Raw genomic sequence first — 17,541 nt, forward strand, 5'->3', positions numbered from 1 at the left:
CCTATGCTGCTATTGCGGCCAAGAGGCTGATGCTAGGATCTAACCCTTTTATGCTGGGGATACACTGTACGACTAGGCAGCTCGATTAGCCGCCGGATCGACTCCCGCCGTGTCGCCGCCGCCGTCCGGATTGATTCCCGCTCGTCCCCGCGGGCGCTTCCTTATCTTATGCTCGACTCCCCGCTATTGTCCGCCCGCGGGGATCGAGCGGGGTCATCGGACCTGTCGGAAATTATCAAACGCACCGTGTATACCCAGCATTAGCTGCAATTATGTCATTAACTAATTCCTGCTTTTATTTCTTTTGTAAGCCATGCCCAAAGTGTTTGGGGATCTGCAGAACGTTGTGCAAGCAATGTCATGGAGCAGGCAGGGTAAGTGACTGAAAATGTAAGTCATGTGACAGCTACGAGAGATCAGTTTAGTTAATACTATGGAATAATCTGTCTTATTTTTTACACAGGAAAGATGCTGGGTGTGCAGCGGGACTGGACGCCGTATGAACGACCCCTGCAACCGATGCGGAGCCCTTGGATCGCGAAGGTGGGCCCTGAAGTTTACAAGCAAAGCACTAATGGGGTTATTTAAATGTTTGTTTTCCAAGAGTGACTGTTCATCAGTGAGTGGAAACTGATGGACCTGTTTCAAAGTTTTAGGCTGGGAACACACGTAGCAGAAACGCTAGCGTTACGGAAAACGCAGCATTTATGCATGCAATGTTAGTCAATAGGCCGCATCAAAAACCGCATATAAAAACTGGATATACGTTTTGTACGCATTTTTATATAATGTGTTTTTAAAAACTCTGATTTTGTTGCATATTTTTCAAAAATGCATCAAAAACGCACATAATGAAAGTAAATGGTGACACAATGTAGAGTTTTGTATGCATTTTTTTCATGCGTTTTTATACAGGTTTTTTAAAGAAACGTTTTCTGATGTATTTCCGATTCCTATTGTCTTCCTGGTGATTTGCATAAAACGCAATAGAAAAATGCATGTAAAACGCATGTGTGAACCGCAAACGCATTAAAATGCGCGCAAAAACCGCATGTGTGGAAACAAATGCATAGAAAATGCAATACAAACTCCTATGCATAAAAATGCGGCTTTTCCCGCACCGTAAGTGTGCATCCAGCCTAAGTTGTTAGTATTTTGCCACCATTTAACTAGGAGTGAGAGTCGCATAACCCTCTTTCTCCACATTTCCCCATATGACTAATTCAGGAGTAGAGATAAAATAGTTGATCATTCAGGGCAAGCGTACAGTGGTGTATCAATAGGGCATACAGAGGTTGCGACCACACCAGAGCCCCTGGACCAGAGGGGTCCACTAAGCACCCTTCTACATTCATCTTATTAGCCTTTTATTTTTGCTATGCTGGTAAAGAACACCACTATATGTGCATTTAATAGTGTTAATCCTTAACTGTTTCCTTACTTTGATTACACTTCTCTGACACTGAAACTCTTCTTGGTAGAATTTGGGGAATCCTATCAGTAGAGTGCTACGGCCTTAGTGGCCGGACTGCTCAATGCCTCCCAATCTGTTTCAACCCACAGACAATGCAATATCGTGGATGCACTGAAACTGCTTGAATTGGGCAAACAGACATGCCAGGAGGGAGCGTGTGAGCAACACAAACACTTTGATATACTCTAGTTAACGTGCAAGGCTGCCACCGCCCCTTTTATCAGGGAAAAGCAAACCCACTAGCTGTTCTGAGCTAAGAAGAAAGGGTTAACAATCTATTTTTACTGAAACAGTGCAATACTTCAGGTAGCGAATCTTCAGAAAGGCTAGGATTCTTTCTGTGGTGCTAAAACCAGGTATGTAGCTGAAAAATTACCTTAAGTCTTTTATTATAAATGCAATATAATCAATGCCGAAGATTATTAAAAGTTACAATTATGGAGATGGCCACAGGTAAAATAAAAGGTCGAAACAAAGAAAATGAATACTTAAAGTTTTGGAAGAAATGTGTCCTTTGTGTGGAAATTCAATGTTCCCTTGTTTCAGAAGGAAAACAGCAGGGAAACCAGCCTCGTGTTTCTCTCGCTGGCTTCAGTCAGGTAGTAAAAAAATAACTATTGCTGAAATTGCTGTTTCATTTTATAGAAATCTGCTCGGAGGGAGGAACTCGGGCTACAGCCCATGCCCTTGAGATTAATTGGCCCCTATACATTTGGGGGAAATTAAATTCCAAATATGACCTTTCCATATCTCAGCCCACGTTCATTGCACACACATAATAATAGCAAACCCACAATCCCCCAAAGAATATGGATCACATGTATACCAGACATGAGTATTGTGTGACATTCCATTCCTGTGAAGTTGAATAATGGGGCAGGACGTTAGAATTCCAATGATAAACTTTCCATACAGCTCACAAGTACGGTATCTCTGAAAAAACAAATCCTACAATACGGCTGTTTATTATCTGGTCCTAGTGGCTCTACTATGTCTACTACACTGAAATGCTGAAAGCGTGCTTTCTGCGTGAGGTGCCTGATGCAAGAATATCCTTTTTTTTTCCAGGTAATTAAAGAAAAACATTGTCATCCCAGAATAGACGCTTGCCTCCAACTTGAATAGGGCAGACCCCAGGCTTTTGCCCCTACACATGCAATCTGAATTGTAATGTGAATCAATATCCGTGCAGAAAACTGATTTTGATTGCGTTTTTTTTTCATGGTTCGTTCGTGACCGTAAACGGATCCCATGTTAATCAATAGGCTCTATCTACACATGTATGACTGCAATGGATCATGTGGATCCAATGAGGTTTTAAATACCTGCATGAATTTTCTGCATAAGCAGATGCATTTCCCATAGAAGCCTATGGTGGAAACAGATCTGCTCCAGACTAGACCACCGAAGCGGATCTTGCGCTGTCTGCCATTTGGGATCCATTTGGCCAAGGTGTGGCCCAAGCCTGAGCATGCTTACTGTATTTTACTTCAATTTAACATCAGTATCAGTCTTGGATTACATTTTACTGGCTGCTATGACTTGCTGTACTTTATGCATAATTATTGCTCTGTGGACTGCTTGAGTGAGTTTGCCTGAAAAGTTGGTGTAAAGAATATTCATTCTATAGATCATAAGATATCAGATGGATGTGGTGAACCATCAGTTCTGTGAATTTTTACAAGATTTACTCTGCGCTGTATTTCAACCATTTGTGTTAATGCAAGAGCACAATAACTTTTTGTGACAGGAACCTGACACTTCTGCCAGTGTTACTTGTTCCAACAGGGAAAGCACCTGAACACACTTAAAATGTAGCTTTTATTGGTTTACATATAAAATTATAATAGTGGGCAAACAACAACCTAAATTCTATATAAGAAACTGTCCACACCATACAAAACCACATTCCGTCAAATTGTGCTGTGCGACAGCTCTTTGACTCGCGGCTTGGCCGTGTTCCGTCAAATTGTACTGCTCTGCTGCCTGTCCTGTGCAGAGCAGCACACGGCCTGTCAGGGAAGAGCAAGGGGAGAGGCGCGGCTGAAGTGAGAGATAACGTTTCTTACCCTCCAGGCTGTGCACAGCAATATGGCGATACCCCCTCAGTTCCCGCGGTACTTTGAGGATATAGTTTGTCTTTCCCAGGCTTAGAGGAAGCTGAGAGGCAAAATAGGGCAGAGGAGGGGTGGCTTTTTGAGGCAACACAGTATATTGTGGCGTACGCTAAGTAGCTGGCTGGGCTGAGTCATATGACTAGAGAGCCAGCTCCTGACATCCTCTCAGCCTAGGAATGAGAAACTATATCTATATCCTTCCTTCCTCTTTTAAACCTTTAGAAACCGTAACCAAGAATTTAACCTCATCCCATTCAGCAGCTGATACCCCCTTTCCCATAAGAAATCTTTTTTTCCTTTTCACAAACTGATCATCAGGGGGCTCTGCATGGCTGATGGTGGGGAAACCCCTCCCACAGTGTGATGTCAGGACCAATGTCCTGACATCACTCTGTGGGAGCCTTGTTGCATTGTGGGAAATAACAGCTGTTTCCAACTGCTAATAAAGCAAGCAGCATCTTTCCACTGACATCACCTGCCAGTAGTAAAAATGTCACCATCTGATAAATGTCAAAATGTAAATCGGGGATAGGAAAGATTTTACAATGGGCAAACGCTGACTAAATCATTTATACATAATTATTGTAAAAATGAAGCACTATTTTTATTACGTTATTTTCAAAAGAGTTCCTCTTGAAGTGTCCCAATATAGACCATTGCTGGTTGCGTGTGGACACAAGTTTCTTATATGTATTTATGTTTTAATTTGCGCCTATCAAGATTTTATATGTAAACCAATAAGTTACATTTTAATTACGTAGAGGGGCTTTTTCTGTTGGAACAAGTTATTGTTTCAATGCCCCCAAGTACTCAGTGAGTGTTTTGTACTTATTTCTCTGTCTCATGCTATCTATGGCCTGATTCTTAGTAGTTTTCTTTCTTTGTCATCAACAGCTGCTCGGTCTGTCATGGTTTAATGTATGAGAAGTGTACAGGATGCTTGGGACGTGGACAGATCCTGCACTACATACAGCTAACCGTCATATGGTAAGAAAGTGCACACATAATTGTTGCATGGTGAGAGTACATTCATCACTGTTGTAGGGCGGGAGTACACATGGTGAGACAATACATAATTAAGTGGAACCTGAAGCAAGAGGTATACAGAAGCTGACATTTTATTTAATTTTAAACAGGTACATACATTGCTGCTGTGTGGTGAGAGAGTATATGGGTCACTGCTGCGTGGTGAGGGAGTGCATGCATCACTCCCATGTAAAAAGGGAGTACATGCATCACTAGCATATGGGGAAGGAATACACGCTTTGCTGCTGTGTTGTGAGGAAGTGCATGCATCACTCCCATGTGATGAGGGAGAACACACATCACTGGCATATGGAAGGGAAGTACACATGTAGCTGCCATGTGGTGAGGGCGTACATGAATCACTGCTTTGTGGTGGAGTACACGCATTGCTGGCATGTGGTAAAGGAGTACATGCATCACTGGCATGTAGTGAGGAGTACACACATCGCTGCCGTGTGCTGAGGAAGTACACACATCGCTGCCTTGTGGTGAGGGAGTACACACAACACTGTTGTCTTGAGAGAGAGAGAGAGAGAGAGAGAGAGAGAGAGAGAGAGAGAGAGAGAGAGAGAGTACTTGGTTGTTGCATGGTGAGAGAGTACATATGCCACTATTGCGGGGTGAGAGTGCTGCATACATAACAGCTGCAGGGGGGAGAGTACATACATCACTGTTCCATGGTGACAGCATTGTATATTTCGGAGAGATACAGATTGGGGATGATGTGATTATAGTAACAGATTCTTGAGCTCAGCAGTGATTGTAAAATGTCCAGATACCAGAGCTGAATTAAAAAGTGAAAATGGGGGGAGCAGGCAAGTATAAGCAGTAGTCCCCATGCCCACCTCTCCCATTCTCCTATGTTCCCCTCCTACCTCTGGCAAATACCCTCCGCAGCCACTTCCTGGTTGGCCGGGTCGGGCAATGCTGCGCAGACGCTGGCCTGGCTGTGCGCGTCCTTGATCGCACACCTGCAGGTGTGAACGCTCTGCGCATGACATCACAACTATATCATGCGCAGAGCACTCCCAGCCACGGGCATGTGATCAAGGATGCGCAAACCCGGGCAGAAGCCTGCGCAGTATTGGCCGACAGGGAAGTGGCTGCAGAGGCTATTTGCGAGAGGTGGGGGGGAGAACAACCAGGAAAAGCGGTGGGTATTGGGACTGCTACTTGTACATGCCTTCTCCTGTGTTTTTTACTTTTAAATTCAGCTCTTGTATCCATCAAGTAGCTTATCTCAATATCTCTACCGAACAGGAGCAGATAATGGACATTTAGTGGGTTACTGTAAAGCATCAATAATGGTTATGCATCTTATCAAGGAAATGCTCATTTGTACTCCATTCCAGGAAAAACAACATTTATGAGCATGTTATGGATCACAATTCTGACTTTCCCACGGAGCTGTTCAACAAAGTGAATGGGGAGAAGGTTTTCACCGATGAACAGCTAAGGGTAAGAATTTCTGAGATGCCCCAAGCTGGTAATGCACAATATCCCAGAATCCTCTGCTAGTATCAGTCATGGGAGAAAGCGGCACTCTTTTGAAAGTGTCCTAAGTGTTTTAAGAGGCATATTTATAGCAATAATGGATGTTATGGGGCCCTGTTAAACACCACTTGGCATTTTCTACTTCCGTCACAGTGTGAAGACTGGACATTATTACTTACATCTCAGGAAGTGGGAGTAGAATGCATTAAAACCACTTCACAACTCAGGGGTTTTACCCCTTCAGCATCCAAGCAATTTTCACCTTTCAGCTCACCTTCCATTCATTTGCCAATAACTTTATCTCTACTTATCAGAATGAAATGTGTTAAATGTGTTTTTTTATCACTAGTTAGGCTTACTTTGGGTGGAACATTATGCCAAGAATTATTTTATTCTAAATGTTTTTTAATGGAAAAAAATGGAAAAAATCCTTATTTTTCAGTTTTGGGCCATAATAATTTTTAAATAATGCATGCTACTGTAATTAAAATCCACGTAATTTGCCCATTTGTACCGGTTATTACACCATTTAAATGATGTCCCTATCACAATGTCTAGCGCCAATATTTTATTAGGAAATAAAGATGCATTTTCTTTCAGTTTTGCATCCATCACTAATAAAAAGGCCATAATTTATAAAAGTAACAGTATTATACCCTCTTGACATACATATAAAGAAAGTTCAGTCCCTAAGAAAACTATTTATGTATTTTTTATAATTGTCAATTTATTTTTTTACAAAAAAAATAAATGTTGGTAACTATTAGGGAGGATGGGAGGTAAGGGGTTAATTTAAAATGTAAAAACAGGTATTTGCATTAAAAAACAACAACTTTTAGATGTAGTTTTACTATTTGGCCACAAGATGGCCTCAGTCTTTTTTTTTTTTTTTTTTTTTTAATGCGTCCTGTAAGCGAAATATGTATGCTTACAGGAAGTGTACTGAGGATGGGAAACTTGTATTTATTAGAATGATTGTGCAGCTTCTCATAAACGGTGCCGATCATTGCTACGGGGACTTAGATCAATGATTAGGAATTGCTTTCCCATTCATTGATCTCCTGGTGGGCAGATGGCAACATGAACGAGCACACAAATAAGCGGGAGCGTGTACAGCAGTGGTAGCAGCGGGAGTAAGAATATTTACTCCCCTGGTCGGCTAAATGAAGTCTGCAGGGGAGTAGATATACTGTACTGAAGCTGTGAAGTGGGCGTGTTCTTATTGAAAATTTTCCAGCTATAAGGGGGTAAACTGTATATGGGTGGACAACATTTGGATGTGACCACATGTGATAAATTTAGTTCTCTTTGTAGTTTGGGTCTCAACTATCCAGAAACACCTATACTTGTGTCAGCTTTCTAATGTTCCTCCACCCCACGGTATGCCATACATTGCTCTGACCTTTTGTTGTCTTTCACCCTAGTTTGTCAAATCTTCCCAGTGTGCTCCTGCATAGCTTTCCAGTGTCCATTTGTTCTGCTCCGACTTCCCAGTACCCGTGTACTCTGCCCCAGTTTACCAGTGAATTCAAAATACTGAATTCTAACTTTCAGTCTGGATGCCCCAGATAGATGTACACTGTGCGTGAGCGTGGACTCCCTAATCCCATCTCCTGGCTGTATCATTATCTGCTAATCAACTACACATGGTAGAAGGTAGATTAGGGAGGCCACCAGGGACATAAAAAGAAGCCCTCTGGACACCAAGCAAAATGTCTACCCCCTCCCAGGTCAACAAATTCCTCCCTCCTGCATGGCCGGTCACAGATGTTGTCCCCTAGCCCCTTTCTCGACAGGGTAAGTGCAGGGAGCTGTGTAATATTTACCTGCTCCTGCTGTGTCGGGTCTCGTCTTCCTCCTGGTAGCCACTCCATCTATGATGCATACCCAGATCCCAATCACATGACCTGCATCGAGAGCCAGAGTTTGCCGCATAGCGTGTACAGCGGCTAAGAACAGGTGACCCAATGCAGCGTTGGAGCAGGTCAACACTACTCTATGCTCCCTGCGCTTACTCTTCATGGTGAGAGGTAATAGGGTAGCAGGCCCCCATCACCAAAGCAGGGGTCGCAGGGGTGATTGTTAAGCCAATGGAGATAATTATACACAGACCATGTGCTTGGCCTGATGCACAGGGAACTGGTAGTGGCGTGCAAGGACAGTTGCGACACTTCTCCTGGCCCCTCTGTCCTTGTTAGCAGCTAGAATGAGGCTTAGTATAAGGACAGACAGATTGGTGAATACCACCCTGCCCCCCCGTTCTGTCCCTGCTGTCACCCAAGAAACAGATCAATAGACCTAATTTGCTTTGTGTCAACAGTCCAGGCTGATGGAGGTTAACCATCTCATAGAAAGGGAGATTCCTAGTATCAATGTGCAGCTGTCAAATCTGATGATATTGTGTGATGCTGCCAAGATGATGGGTATGTCAGAGTACTGTTTCCAATTCTTGTGGAAGGAATCCATTGACTACAGAAATGGGGCTGTACTGAAGGCAAATGAAGATCCTAGCCAATATAAGGCAGGGATCACCTTTTACACTTGCAGGTAATTTCTATTTTGCGTTACCCTATTTTACTGCACTAGGCCACAAAAGCAATGAAAATCTATGGAGATTTTCACACTTTCACAGACTGTTGCGATGTGCTGGAAGTATCTGAGCCAAATCAGGGGCAGCAGCGCGTTACCACAAGCACCGCCCTTAGCGCATGGTTCTTGGGGTAATGGAAGTCTATGGCGGACGCATGTAGTATAAATGATGGATCGTATGTGTGGACTGATGGGAATCCCAGTGACAAGCAGGGGGGCGGCACTATGCATATGACCCTGTCGGCATATTTTGATGCAGGGTCATATGAGTGAAGTTTGTAGCGGTGTGATGCATCAAAGGAAACAAGCCTGAGGGGAATTTGCATGCTTTCCTATGGGGCCCTGATGTGTTTTCAGGAGCCATCTGGATTAAAAAATAAAATACAACCTGCATTACTTTTCTGCACAATGCAGGTGATTCCTCATTGCCATTCTGGCTATTGTATAGAAACGCATTCATTCAATGCACATATAATGTCGAAGAAACAAATGCCATCATTCCTGGGGAACAGTGTGCAATCCTCTATAATAAAATCCCTGTGTCCCTGCGTCACGCTGTCCCTGTGTAGCTGGGTCCGTGCTTTTTGCTACTGCGCATGTGCGCAGCATGAAACCCAGCTTCACAGACACAGGAGGACAGGGATGAGGCCAGGGAGCCGGACGGGCATGTGAGCAGACGGCTGGGTGTGCGGTGGGTGAGCGCGCGTACACCGTTCATGCAGCGGGCCGCTGAGAAACACAGACCCTAGAGCCCGTTTTTAAACTGCTTGGGTCTGCTAGTTATAATATAATATTGTAAGTCATAATGGAATACAAAGTAACTTTCCTTATCCTCTGTTCATACAGCTCCCTCCTTTGGTCAACTTCCCAGTTCCGGCCATCAATCAGGCCTCCCAGAATGGCTTGCAGCAGCATCAAACCCAGTTTGCTTCTTTATGTAAAATCCTGCGACAGGTATGCGTCTCTTTCTATAATGAAAAACTGCAGCAAAGTAACTATATGAAGTGAATACAATGTGAAAGCACGATCAGCTACTTGCAGTGAGAGGGTGCCATCTGCTGCCTGAGCAGCCTGAGGGACAGTTCAGATGGACGCTCAGGGATGTCTCATTAAGCTGATGCTAAGCACTTTTCTGCAACTGAGCAGAAAGTTTGGCATTGGTTCTTGTCATTCAGTCATTGCCTAGTTTTTAAAGAACCCCCCCCCCCCCCCTCCCCGAAAGACACAGAAGCGCTGAATGTAGCCGGTCGTGGACGCTTCATGTGACTGAGTGGCATTTGAAGGAAAAGCTGGTACTGTCATTTCAAAAGCACTGTCCATTCATTGGCAAGAACAGCGCTTGAGTGAGGAACACCACAACCGCTGCGCTTCACATCCGTGTGAACTGACCCTAAACAAGGCAGAGGCAACAGCTATGCTGATTCAGCTAATTTATTACCCTGATAAGTAGTTCTGGCTGTGACTGTGTTACCTCTGAAAAGAGTTAGGCCTGGGCCACACTAGCTCCGGGTGCGGGACGCATCCGCGGTCCGGGCTCCAATTTTCAAAACCCGGAACACAAACGGATCCGTGCTGCTTTTTTTGCAGCACACGTTTTGGATCCGCTTGCGTTTTTTGTTTTTTTTTGCTAGAGGGGGTAGCAGCCAGGACGGGGGGCTGCGGGCAAAGCGGCGGCCAGGGGGGTCACATCCCCCCCCCCCTTGCTCACCTGGGTGCCCCCTGTCCCCGCTCCCCCTCCAGCTCGCATATAATGTAATAATTTGTACCTAATGAAGTTCGGCGAGCCGGGCACTTCCGCCCACACCGCTCGCCGTCACTTCCTGCAATGTCGCCCTCTGTATTTCAGTGGGCGGCATCGCAGGAAGTGACGGCGAGCGGTGTGGGCGGAAGTGCCCGGCTCGCCGAACTTCATTAGGTACAAATTATTACATTATATGCGAGCTGGAGGGGGAGCGGGGAGGGGGGCACCCAGGTGAGCAAGGGGGGGTGGATGTGACCCCCCCCCCTGGCCGCCGCTTTGCCCGCAGCCCCCCGTCCTGGCTGCTACCCCCTTCAGCATGGCGGCCCCCTCCTTCACCATGGGACACTGGAAACTGATCCGTTTCCAGTGTCCCAAAATGTCAGTGAAGAGGGAGGCCCGTTTCCCCATTGATTTTCACTACCCGTACGTGTATACGGGTCCGTGAAAAATGCTGCAAGTCCGGACTCAGCGTTCCGGGTTTAAAAACGTATTCCGCGGATCGCACGCGGATACGTTTTTAACTTGAGTGTGTGCTGTTCCTATTTTTAACATTGGTATCCGTGGCTACGTTTTTCGTCCGGGACAAAAAACGTAGCTACGGATACGTTTTTAAATTAAGTGTGAACTAGCCCTTAGAGAAACATCTAAGCAACATATGCACGGAGGATCTTTTCACTCTCTTCACTGGTAGATCTCAATTAGGCCTAGCCTTTCAGATGAGAGGCTGAACTGTGTGCTTGCCAAGCAGGTCAGAGTCCTGTCTGCTGCCCACCAGTGCAATTCGGGTTCAATTTTAATGCAGCCAAAGTGTAGCAGTAGTAGCCTCCTGCTTGTCGAGCATTGACACGCGGTGGTGTTACAGGGCGGCAGAAAATGGAGCAATCAAATTCTACCTCGGCAAGGGTGCATACAAACATCAGACTATATAGTCTTTGGAAAATGAAAGATCCGGGGAGAAGGAGAAGAGCCAGGACGCCGTCGTGGGACCTCCCGACCAGCACTGGGCTGGAGAAAGCCCCAGGTGAGTACAACTTTCATTTTTTTTTATGAGCTCGGAGTCCCTTTAAATCATGTGTGTATGATGATCTGCAGTTCTTATAGACTATCATTGCAATTTGCAGGAATGGATTTTTGGCAGGAACAGATCTTTTGCAGATAATGATCTTTTGTGTCTGTACAGCATCTGTGTGTGCAGCATCTTGCAAAGATTTTTTTCTGATGGGGAGTTCAGCTCCATAGAAAAGACTGTGTAGAGTATGGCTCTCATACTACATGAAGGTTGGTAAGATTGGTCTGTGATCTTTCATTTTCCAAAGACTATAGTCTGATGTGTGTATGCACCTCAAGATTGAATTCATCCAATTTATAGCTGCAAACATTTGCACACACTGCATAATTTTGCATCTCATTGACCATGCCTAGTAATCACCAGTAACCCTTAATGAAGGCTGCACAGGGAGAGCGGTATTCCTGACCATTCTAGTTGATACTGCATAAGGCCTGGAACCCACTGAAAACCGCAAACGCAAAACTCTACCGCTAGAGTTTTGTCTGAGCGCTTTGCAAGCGGATTCATGCGCGTTTGTGGTCGCGTTTTGCAACATTGTATTTTTTTGCTCAGCGGTTGTGTAGCGTTTTGCGTCTTTATCCTGATTGGTCCTGTGAATTATTTTTAATTTTGTTAGTGTGCTGAACCGCAAAACTCTAGCAAAACCGCTCAGTTTAGGTTTTGCTGAGCGTTTCTGCTAGCGTTTCAATACTTTACATTGAAGCGCTAGCGCTCCCAAGATGCTGCATGTCCTGCGTTTGCGTTTCTGGGAAACGCAAACGCTCCTGTGGAAGTTGCCCCATCCATTAACATCAGCTGAGCGTTTTGGCAAAACGCTAGCGTATCGCAGCGCTGCCAAAATGCTCAAAAAAACGCTCTTGTGGGTTCCAGCCCTCAGGCCCCGTTCATACACCCCATCCCCAGCATTGATGGCCAACTGTTATCCCAGTATCAGCAGCCCCCCTCTTCAGCATTGACAGCCAGCTGTTCTTCGGTGGGGGAGGCACGTGTCATCAATCCAATGATTGGTCCATTTTCAAGTTGCAAACCTTTGCATGCAAAAAATTGCATAATCCTGCATAAACTCTGTATCATTTGCATCTCACTTTTTTTTTTTTTTTTTTTTTTCCAGAGACACACTATCGAGTGGCTGGCTCTCACCAAAGTGGAATATGTATGGCGAGGGAAACCTTATCATTACTTTGTCTACGGGAAAGAAAACAAAGTTTATGCGGACGACTATCCACAGAAGTGCTGCTGTGTGGTCATGTGACCTTCCACTGCTGCCAATCTTCATCAGTACTTATTACAGTGCACTGTTTGCTCTACGCAGAGGAGGCCACGAGACGCATTGCCATGCGTCTGGCGGACCACCGCAACCAACCTATACCACTACTACTTTCTCATAAACTACTATTTACTGCCTTAATTACTTTTGAAAAAGCTGTGTTGATGTAGCCTCTAACATTTTACAAATTCAGTATGTAAACTAGAATATTTGTATTAAATAAAACTTCAGTGAAATGTAAAGGTCTAAGTCTCAATCCCCCCCCCCCCCCCCCCTCCCTTTGAATGCCATCCTGCACACTATATGTCCCACATCCCTCCTCCTCTGTGCACTCATACCAATTATCGGATACAACCAATGCAAAACTAATGCTTCATACACACTTCAGATAAAAGTCTTTGGAAAAGGCAAGATCACAGACCAATTTTACCCCCTTCCATGTAGTATGAGAGCCATACTTTATACAGTCTATTCTATGGAGCTGCACTCCCCATCAGATAAAATCTTTGCAAGATGCTGCACACAAAGATGCTGTACACATTCAAAAGATCAGTATCTGCAAAAGATCTGTTCCTGCAAAAGATCCGTTCCTGCAAAATGCATTCATAGTCTATGATATCTGCAGATCATCATGCACACCTAGTTTAACAGACAATCATCTGCAGATCAGATCCACCAGGATGGATTTTCAGATACAGAAAGAGTTAAACTTCAGTTGCTATCTATGCAAAAGAGCTGCTCTGATCTCTCCGTCCAAACTTTGGTCGGCTACAGTGCTGTTTTCTGAAGCACTTAATAAATCAAAGAAACCATGAAAGACCACTTCAGATAGCATTTTACTGCAGGGAAATTCAAAGGGTCATTAGCTTTGCTCTGTTTTATAGCTTAAAATTCAGAGAGTAGTTTGTAAACTGCAACTATTAGAGAATGACACAATGTTTGCTACTAATATTCTATTATCCGTGCTACACAGAATTCATTATCAGATTATTTTTTTCCGCTTCAGTGTGACTTTAAAAACCTTTTTTCCTTTGCATTTTTATAATCTATTTTCTAATAAACTACAAGGTCTTTTTTGAATAATTGTTTTAACTTGTTCCCCTTAACATACACAGCAATTTTGGTGACAATAGCTTGTATAGGAACTTTGATATTCACTGCTTAAGTCGGCACAAAATTATGAATGGATTGCATTAAATCAATAAAATTTCCAAATCATACATATGCATGGTCGTAATTGCAAAACTGTACATCAAATTTTGCGTAATCATAAATAGCAGATTATGATCATCACTATGTGGCATATCTTGACATTTCGTATTCTTTTAGTGTATATGCTGTAACAATAACATTGCTATACCACTTTTCTACCATAGAACTCAAAGCGCTTAGGCTCTCTCAAATTCAGTAGTTGGTAGTAGGAAGTATTCACACAACAAAAATATGTATACAAGAAAATATATATATATATATATATATATATATATATATATATATATATATATATATATATATATATATATATATATATATATATATATATATATATATATATATATATATATATATATATATATATATATATATATATATATATATATATATATATATATATATATATATATATATATATATATATATATATATATATATATATATATATTTTTTTTTTTTTCTTTTTTTTTTTTAAATCTAATGCTGAGTGCTCTGAAGTTATTTCAAGATAAGTCATAATCTACAGGGTGAGCCATTTATATGGATACACCTTAATAAAATAGGAATGGTTGGTGATATTAACTTCCTGTTTGTGGCACATTAGTATATGTGAGGGGGGAAACTTTTCAAGATGGGTGGTGGCCATTTTGAATCCATTTTTTTTCAATAGGAAGAGGGTCATGTGACACATCAAACTTTATTGGGAATTTCACAAGAAAAACAATGGCGTGCTTGGTTTTAACGTAACTTTATCCTTTCATGAACTATTTACAAGTTTCTCTTTGTTTACAGCCATTGACATGGCCCACCCTGTATAATTCATTATTATAGAGAGAGCAACCCCCTGCATTGCCCTATACAATGATTGCAACGCTTTATTACAACGCTTTAGAAGCTGGATCCTTTACTGAGTTAGTGATCCTATAAAGCATTCATGTCAAACTCTGGCCCACGGGCCAACTCTGGATCGCAAAGTCATGATATTTGGCCCCAAGTTGTTTACCCACTTTGCATTATATTTGGCCCATTTTAGACCATCAGGGAAGCTATATTGGTGGGGAAGCCCTCGATCACCAGGGAAGTCATATGGGTAGAAAGAGGCAAAGCAGTAGACACCAGGAAACTGCATAGGGTGGGAAGGTGATCCAAACCACCAGGGAACTGTATAGGGGAGGAAGAGTTGGGTACTAGACACAAGTGAACTGTCAAGTGGAAGGAGGACCACTAAACACCAGGGAACTGTATGAGGGAGGGAGGGGGGCCATTTGACGCCAGAGAACTATGAGGGAGGAAGCCACTAGAAATTGTTTTTGGTTACATGACTTGGTCCCGGTGTTCTGTTTTAACCCACCTTGTATGTGAGTTTGACACCCTTGATATAAAGGTAGATAGCGCCTCGGTTTCTAACAGTACACTTGATGTGTGTGGATTCTGTTTAATGCTTTATTACTGAAGCCTTCATTCCCATGATTTACTATTTTTAATGTGAGATTTATCTCACAAGCGAACCGGCGCAATGCGAATCGGTAATGCTTTGTATCTGATGCTGTTGCCTAAACTATCCAGCTCAGTTTCCACAGAGCAGAAGCTTTCCCAGAAGCTAAACATGTCCACCTCCAGGGATAGAAAAAAAAAGAAAATACAGCATGGGGTTCCCCACTGAGGTATACCAACCAAGTGCAATGATACATAACTCTTTACCAATGGTTCTCCAGTATTTATTTTTAGCACAGGATATTAACCACTTGATGACAACTAGACGTGTGTGTATATATACATCCAGTGTATTTGTGGAGAGTGCACCACCAGTTTACTAAGCTGTTTTAAAGCTTGGGCATAAAAAATGAATACTGTAAATCAAAAAATATATATATGCATTACCCTTTTCGCTCTCTCTCTGCTTCTAGAACCACGTGTAGGAGGTACATTTTGACATTTTACATTATAAGTGGGAAATTAATGTCAGTAATTAGACATAGACATGAGTACTCATGAGCCCTTATTCAATTCACCTTTTCTTTTGAGTTTTTTCCTTGGAGATGGATCATTTTTCAACTTATTAAACTGACATTTTCCAGTTGAAAAAGTATCAAAAAGTAGGTGAAAAAGTATGATCATAATTATGAGTATTTAGACATTTTATTGACAAGTGCAAATATCACTTAGGAGAAAAATGTATTTGCATAAGGGTCATTGAGTCTAGAAAATACCTGTAAACAATATTCAGCAGACATTTTGACTTCTGATTATAAAATTTCCCACCCTATTTATGACGTGATTTGTCTCTTAGGCCCTATTTACTCTTAGGCCTTGTTCACATTGCGTTTGGCTCTCGTGTCCGTCCGTGGTGGGCTTATTTTGAGGCGTTTTTCATTTCCGATTCCCAGCACTTGGGTGGGCGATTCTTTTGCGGTTAGCGGTTTCTGGCGCGTTTTTCCCGAGTGTTTTGGTAATTCACTCCCTGACGCAAGTCAGGAAGTGAACGCTTTGATCCGGAAAAGAATACAATGTATGTATTCTTAAAAACGCGAACGCAATCGCTCCGCAAAGCAGTTTTGTGAGCGCTTTGCGTTTTGGCTATACCTTCTTCTATTGAGGCGGAATTGCCTCAAAAATGGCTCAAGCACCGCTTATCTAAACGGATTGTAAACAAACCGCTTAGATATGAACTATCTCATAGATAATCATTGTGTAAGCGCTTTCAGGGCGATTTCTTTAAAAAATCGCCCGCGCTTAAATAAACGCTTGCAGTGTGAACAAGCCCTTTAATATGTTGCGTTGAGTTTCATTGTGTCCCATTTGGCAAATGGAATACAATGCAACTCAACGCATTAAGTGTCATTAGGACATTACTCATAATTGCTCTGAGACATGTCTGTGTACATCTTGGCTCAATTAAGTATCTAGACTTCTCAACCTGCAGTCTTTACGTTTAACAGTATTCTTCTTAATACAGATGTAATGACTGTATAACGGTCCTTACAGAAAATAACTGAAAAAATATATTCAGATCATAAATTCACTTATTAAAAATAATGCAATACTTTTTCTTATGAATAAATATTTACAAATATTTCATTTAGTTAAAATGTGGATTATTTAGACTCCAAGTGTCGTTTATTTTCTATTCTTATAGAAAAGATAGGTTTTCTAATGTAAAAACCTTGAATTCATTTGTCAAAACAAAAGCATGTTTATATTTGAATGCTTATCTTTAACCCAACATCTCTTCATTGAAACAATGTTTTTTGTATCTTGCAGTTCCATGTGTGAGACTTCGAGTTTGGTAGATCTTCTATACAATACAACAAAACATTATTCATCAATGCAGTAATTAAAATGCATTTTACAAATCTGTAGACTGTGACTACATATGAATATAAGGCAGGGTATTTAAAAGATCATAGTTAAAATCAAACCGGTACAGGTGACCATATTTGACTATTGAACTGGTAATTTGTGACAGTACTCGGGGGCAGTGCTAAGAGCCTGGGAGATCCGGGGCCCAGCCATAATGTGTCATTGGCGGAGTCAGTGACCCTAGCAGCA

At 42.5% G+C, this 17,541-nt stretch overlaps 1 protein-coding gene across 5 annotated transcripts in view; it reads left to right on the forward strand.

The window, feature by feature from the left end:
• Positions 1-17,321, forward strand: part of LOC137532517 (protein SSUH2 homolog) — a 72,258-nt gene extending 54,937 nt beyond the window's left edge. For 4 of the 5 annotated variants that reach the window (XM_068253106.1, XM_068253105.1, XM_068253103.1 and 1 more), the window contains 6 exons: positions 312-374; positions 464-543; positions 4,486-4,578; positions 5,970-6,075; positions 9,547-9,654; positions 12,622-13,019. In XM_068253106.1, coding sequence (XP_068109207.1) covers positions 312-374; positions 464-543; positions 4,486-4,578; positions 5,970-6,075; positions 9,547-9,654; positions 12,622-12,762 — 591 coding nt within the window. In that variant the 3' untranslated portion in view covers positions 12,763-13,019. Of the gene's footprint in view, positions 1-311; positions 375-463; positions 544-4,485; positions 4,579-5,969; positions 6,076-9,546; positions 9,655-12,621; positions 13,020-17,253 lie in introns of those variants that run through there. The other variant, XM_068253107.1, reaches the window with a different exon arrangement.
• The last annotated feature ends 220 nt before the right edge of the window (positions 17,322-17,541 follow it).

This window comes from Hyperolius riggenbachi, chromosome 9 (assembly GCF_040937935.1).
Source record: "Hyperolius riggenbachi isolate aHypRig1 chromosome 9, aHypRig1.pri, whole genome shotgun sequence".
Classification (NCBI taxonomy): Eukaryota; Metazoa; Chordata; class Amphibia; order Anura; family Hyperoliidae; genus Hyperolius; species Hyperolius riggenbachi.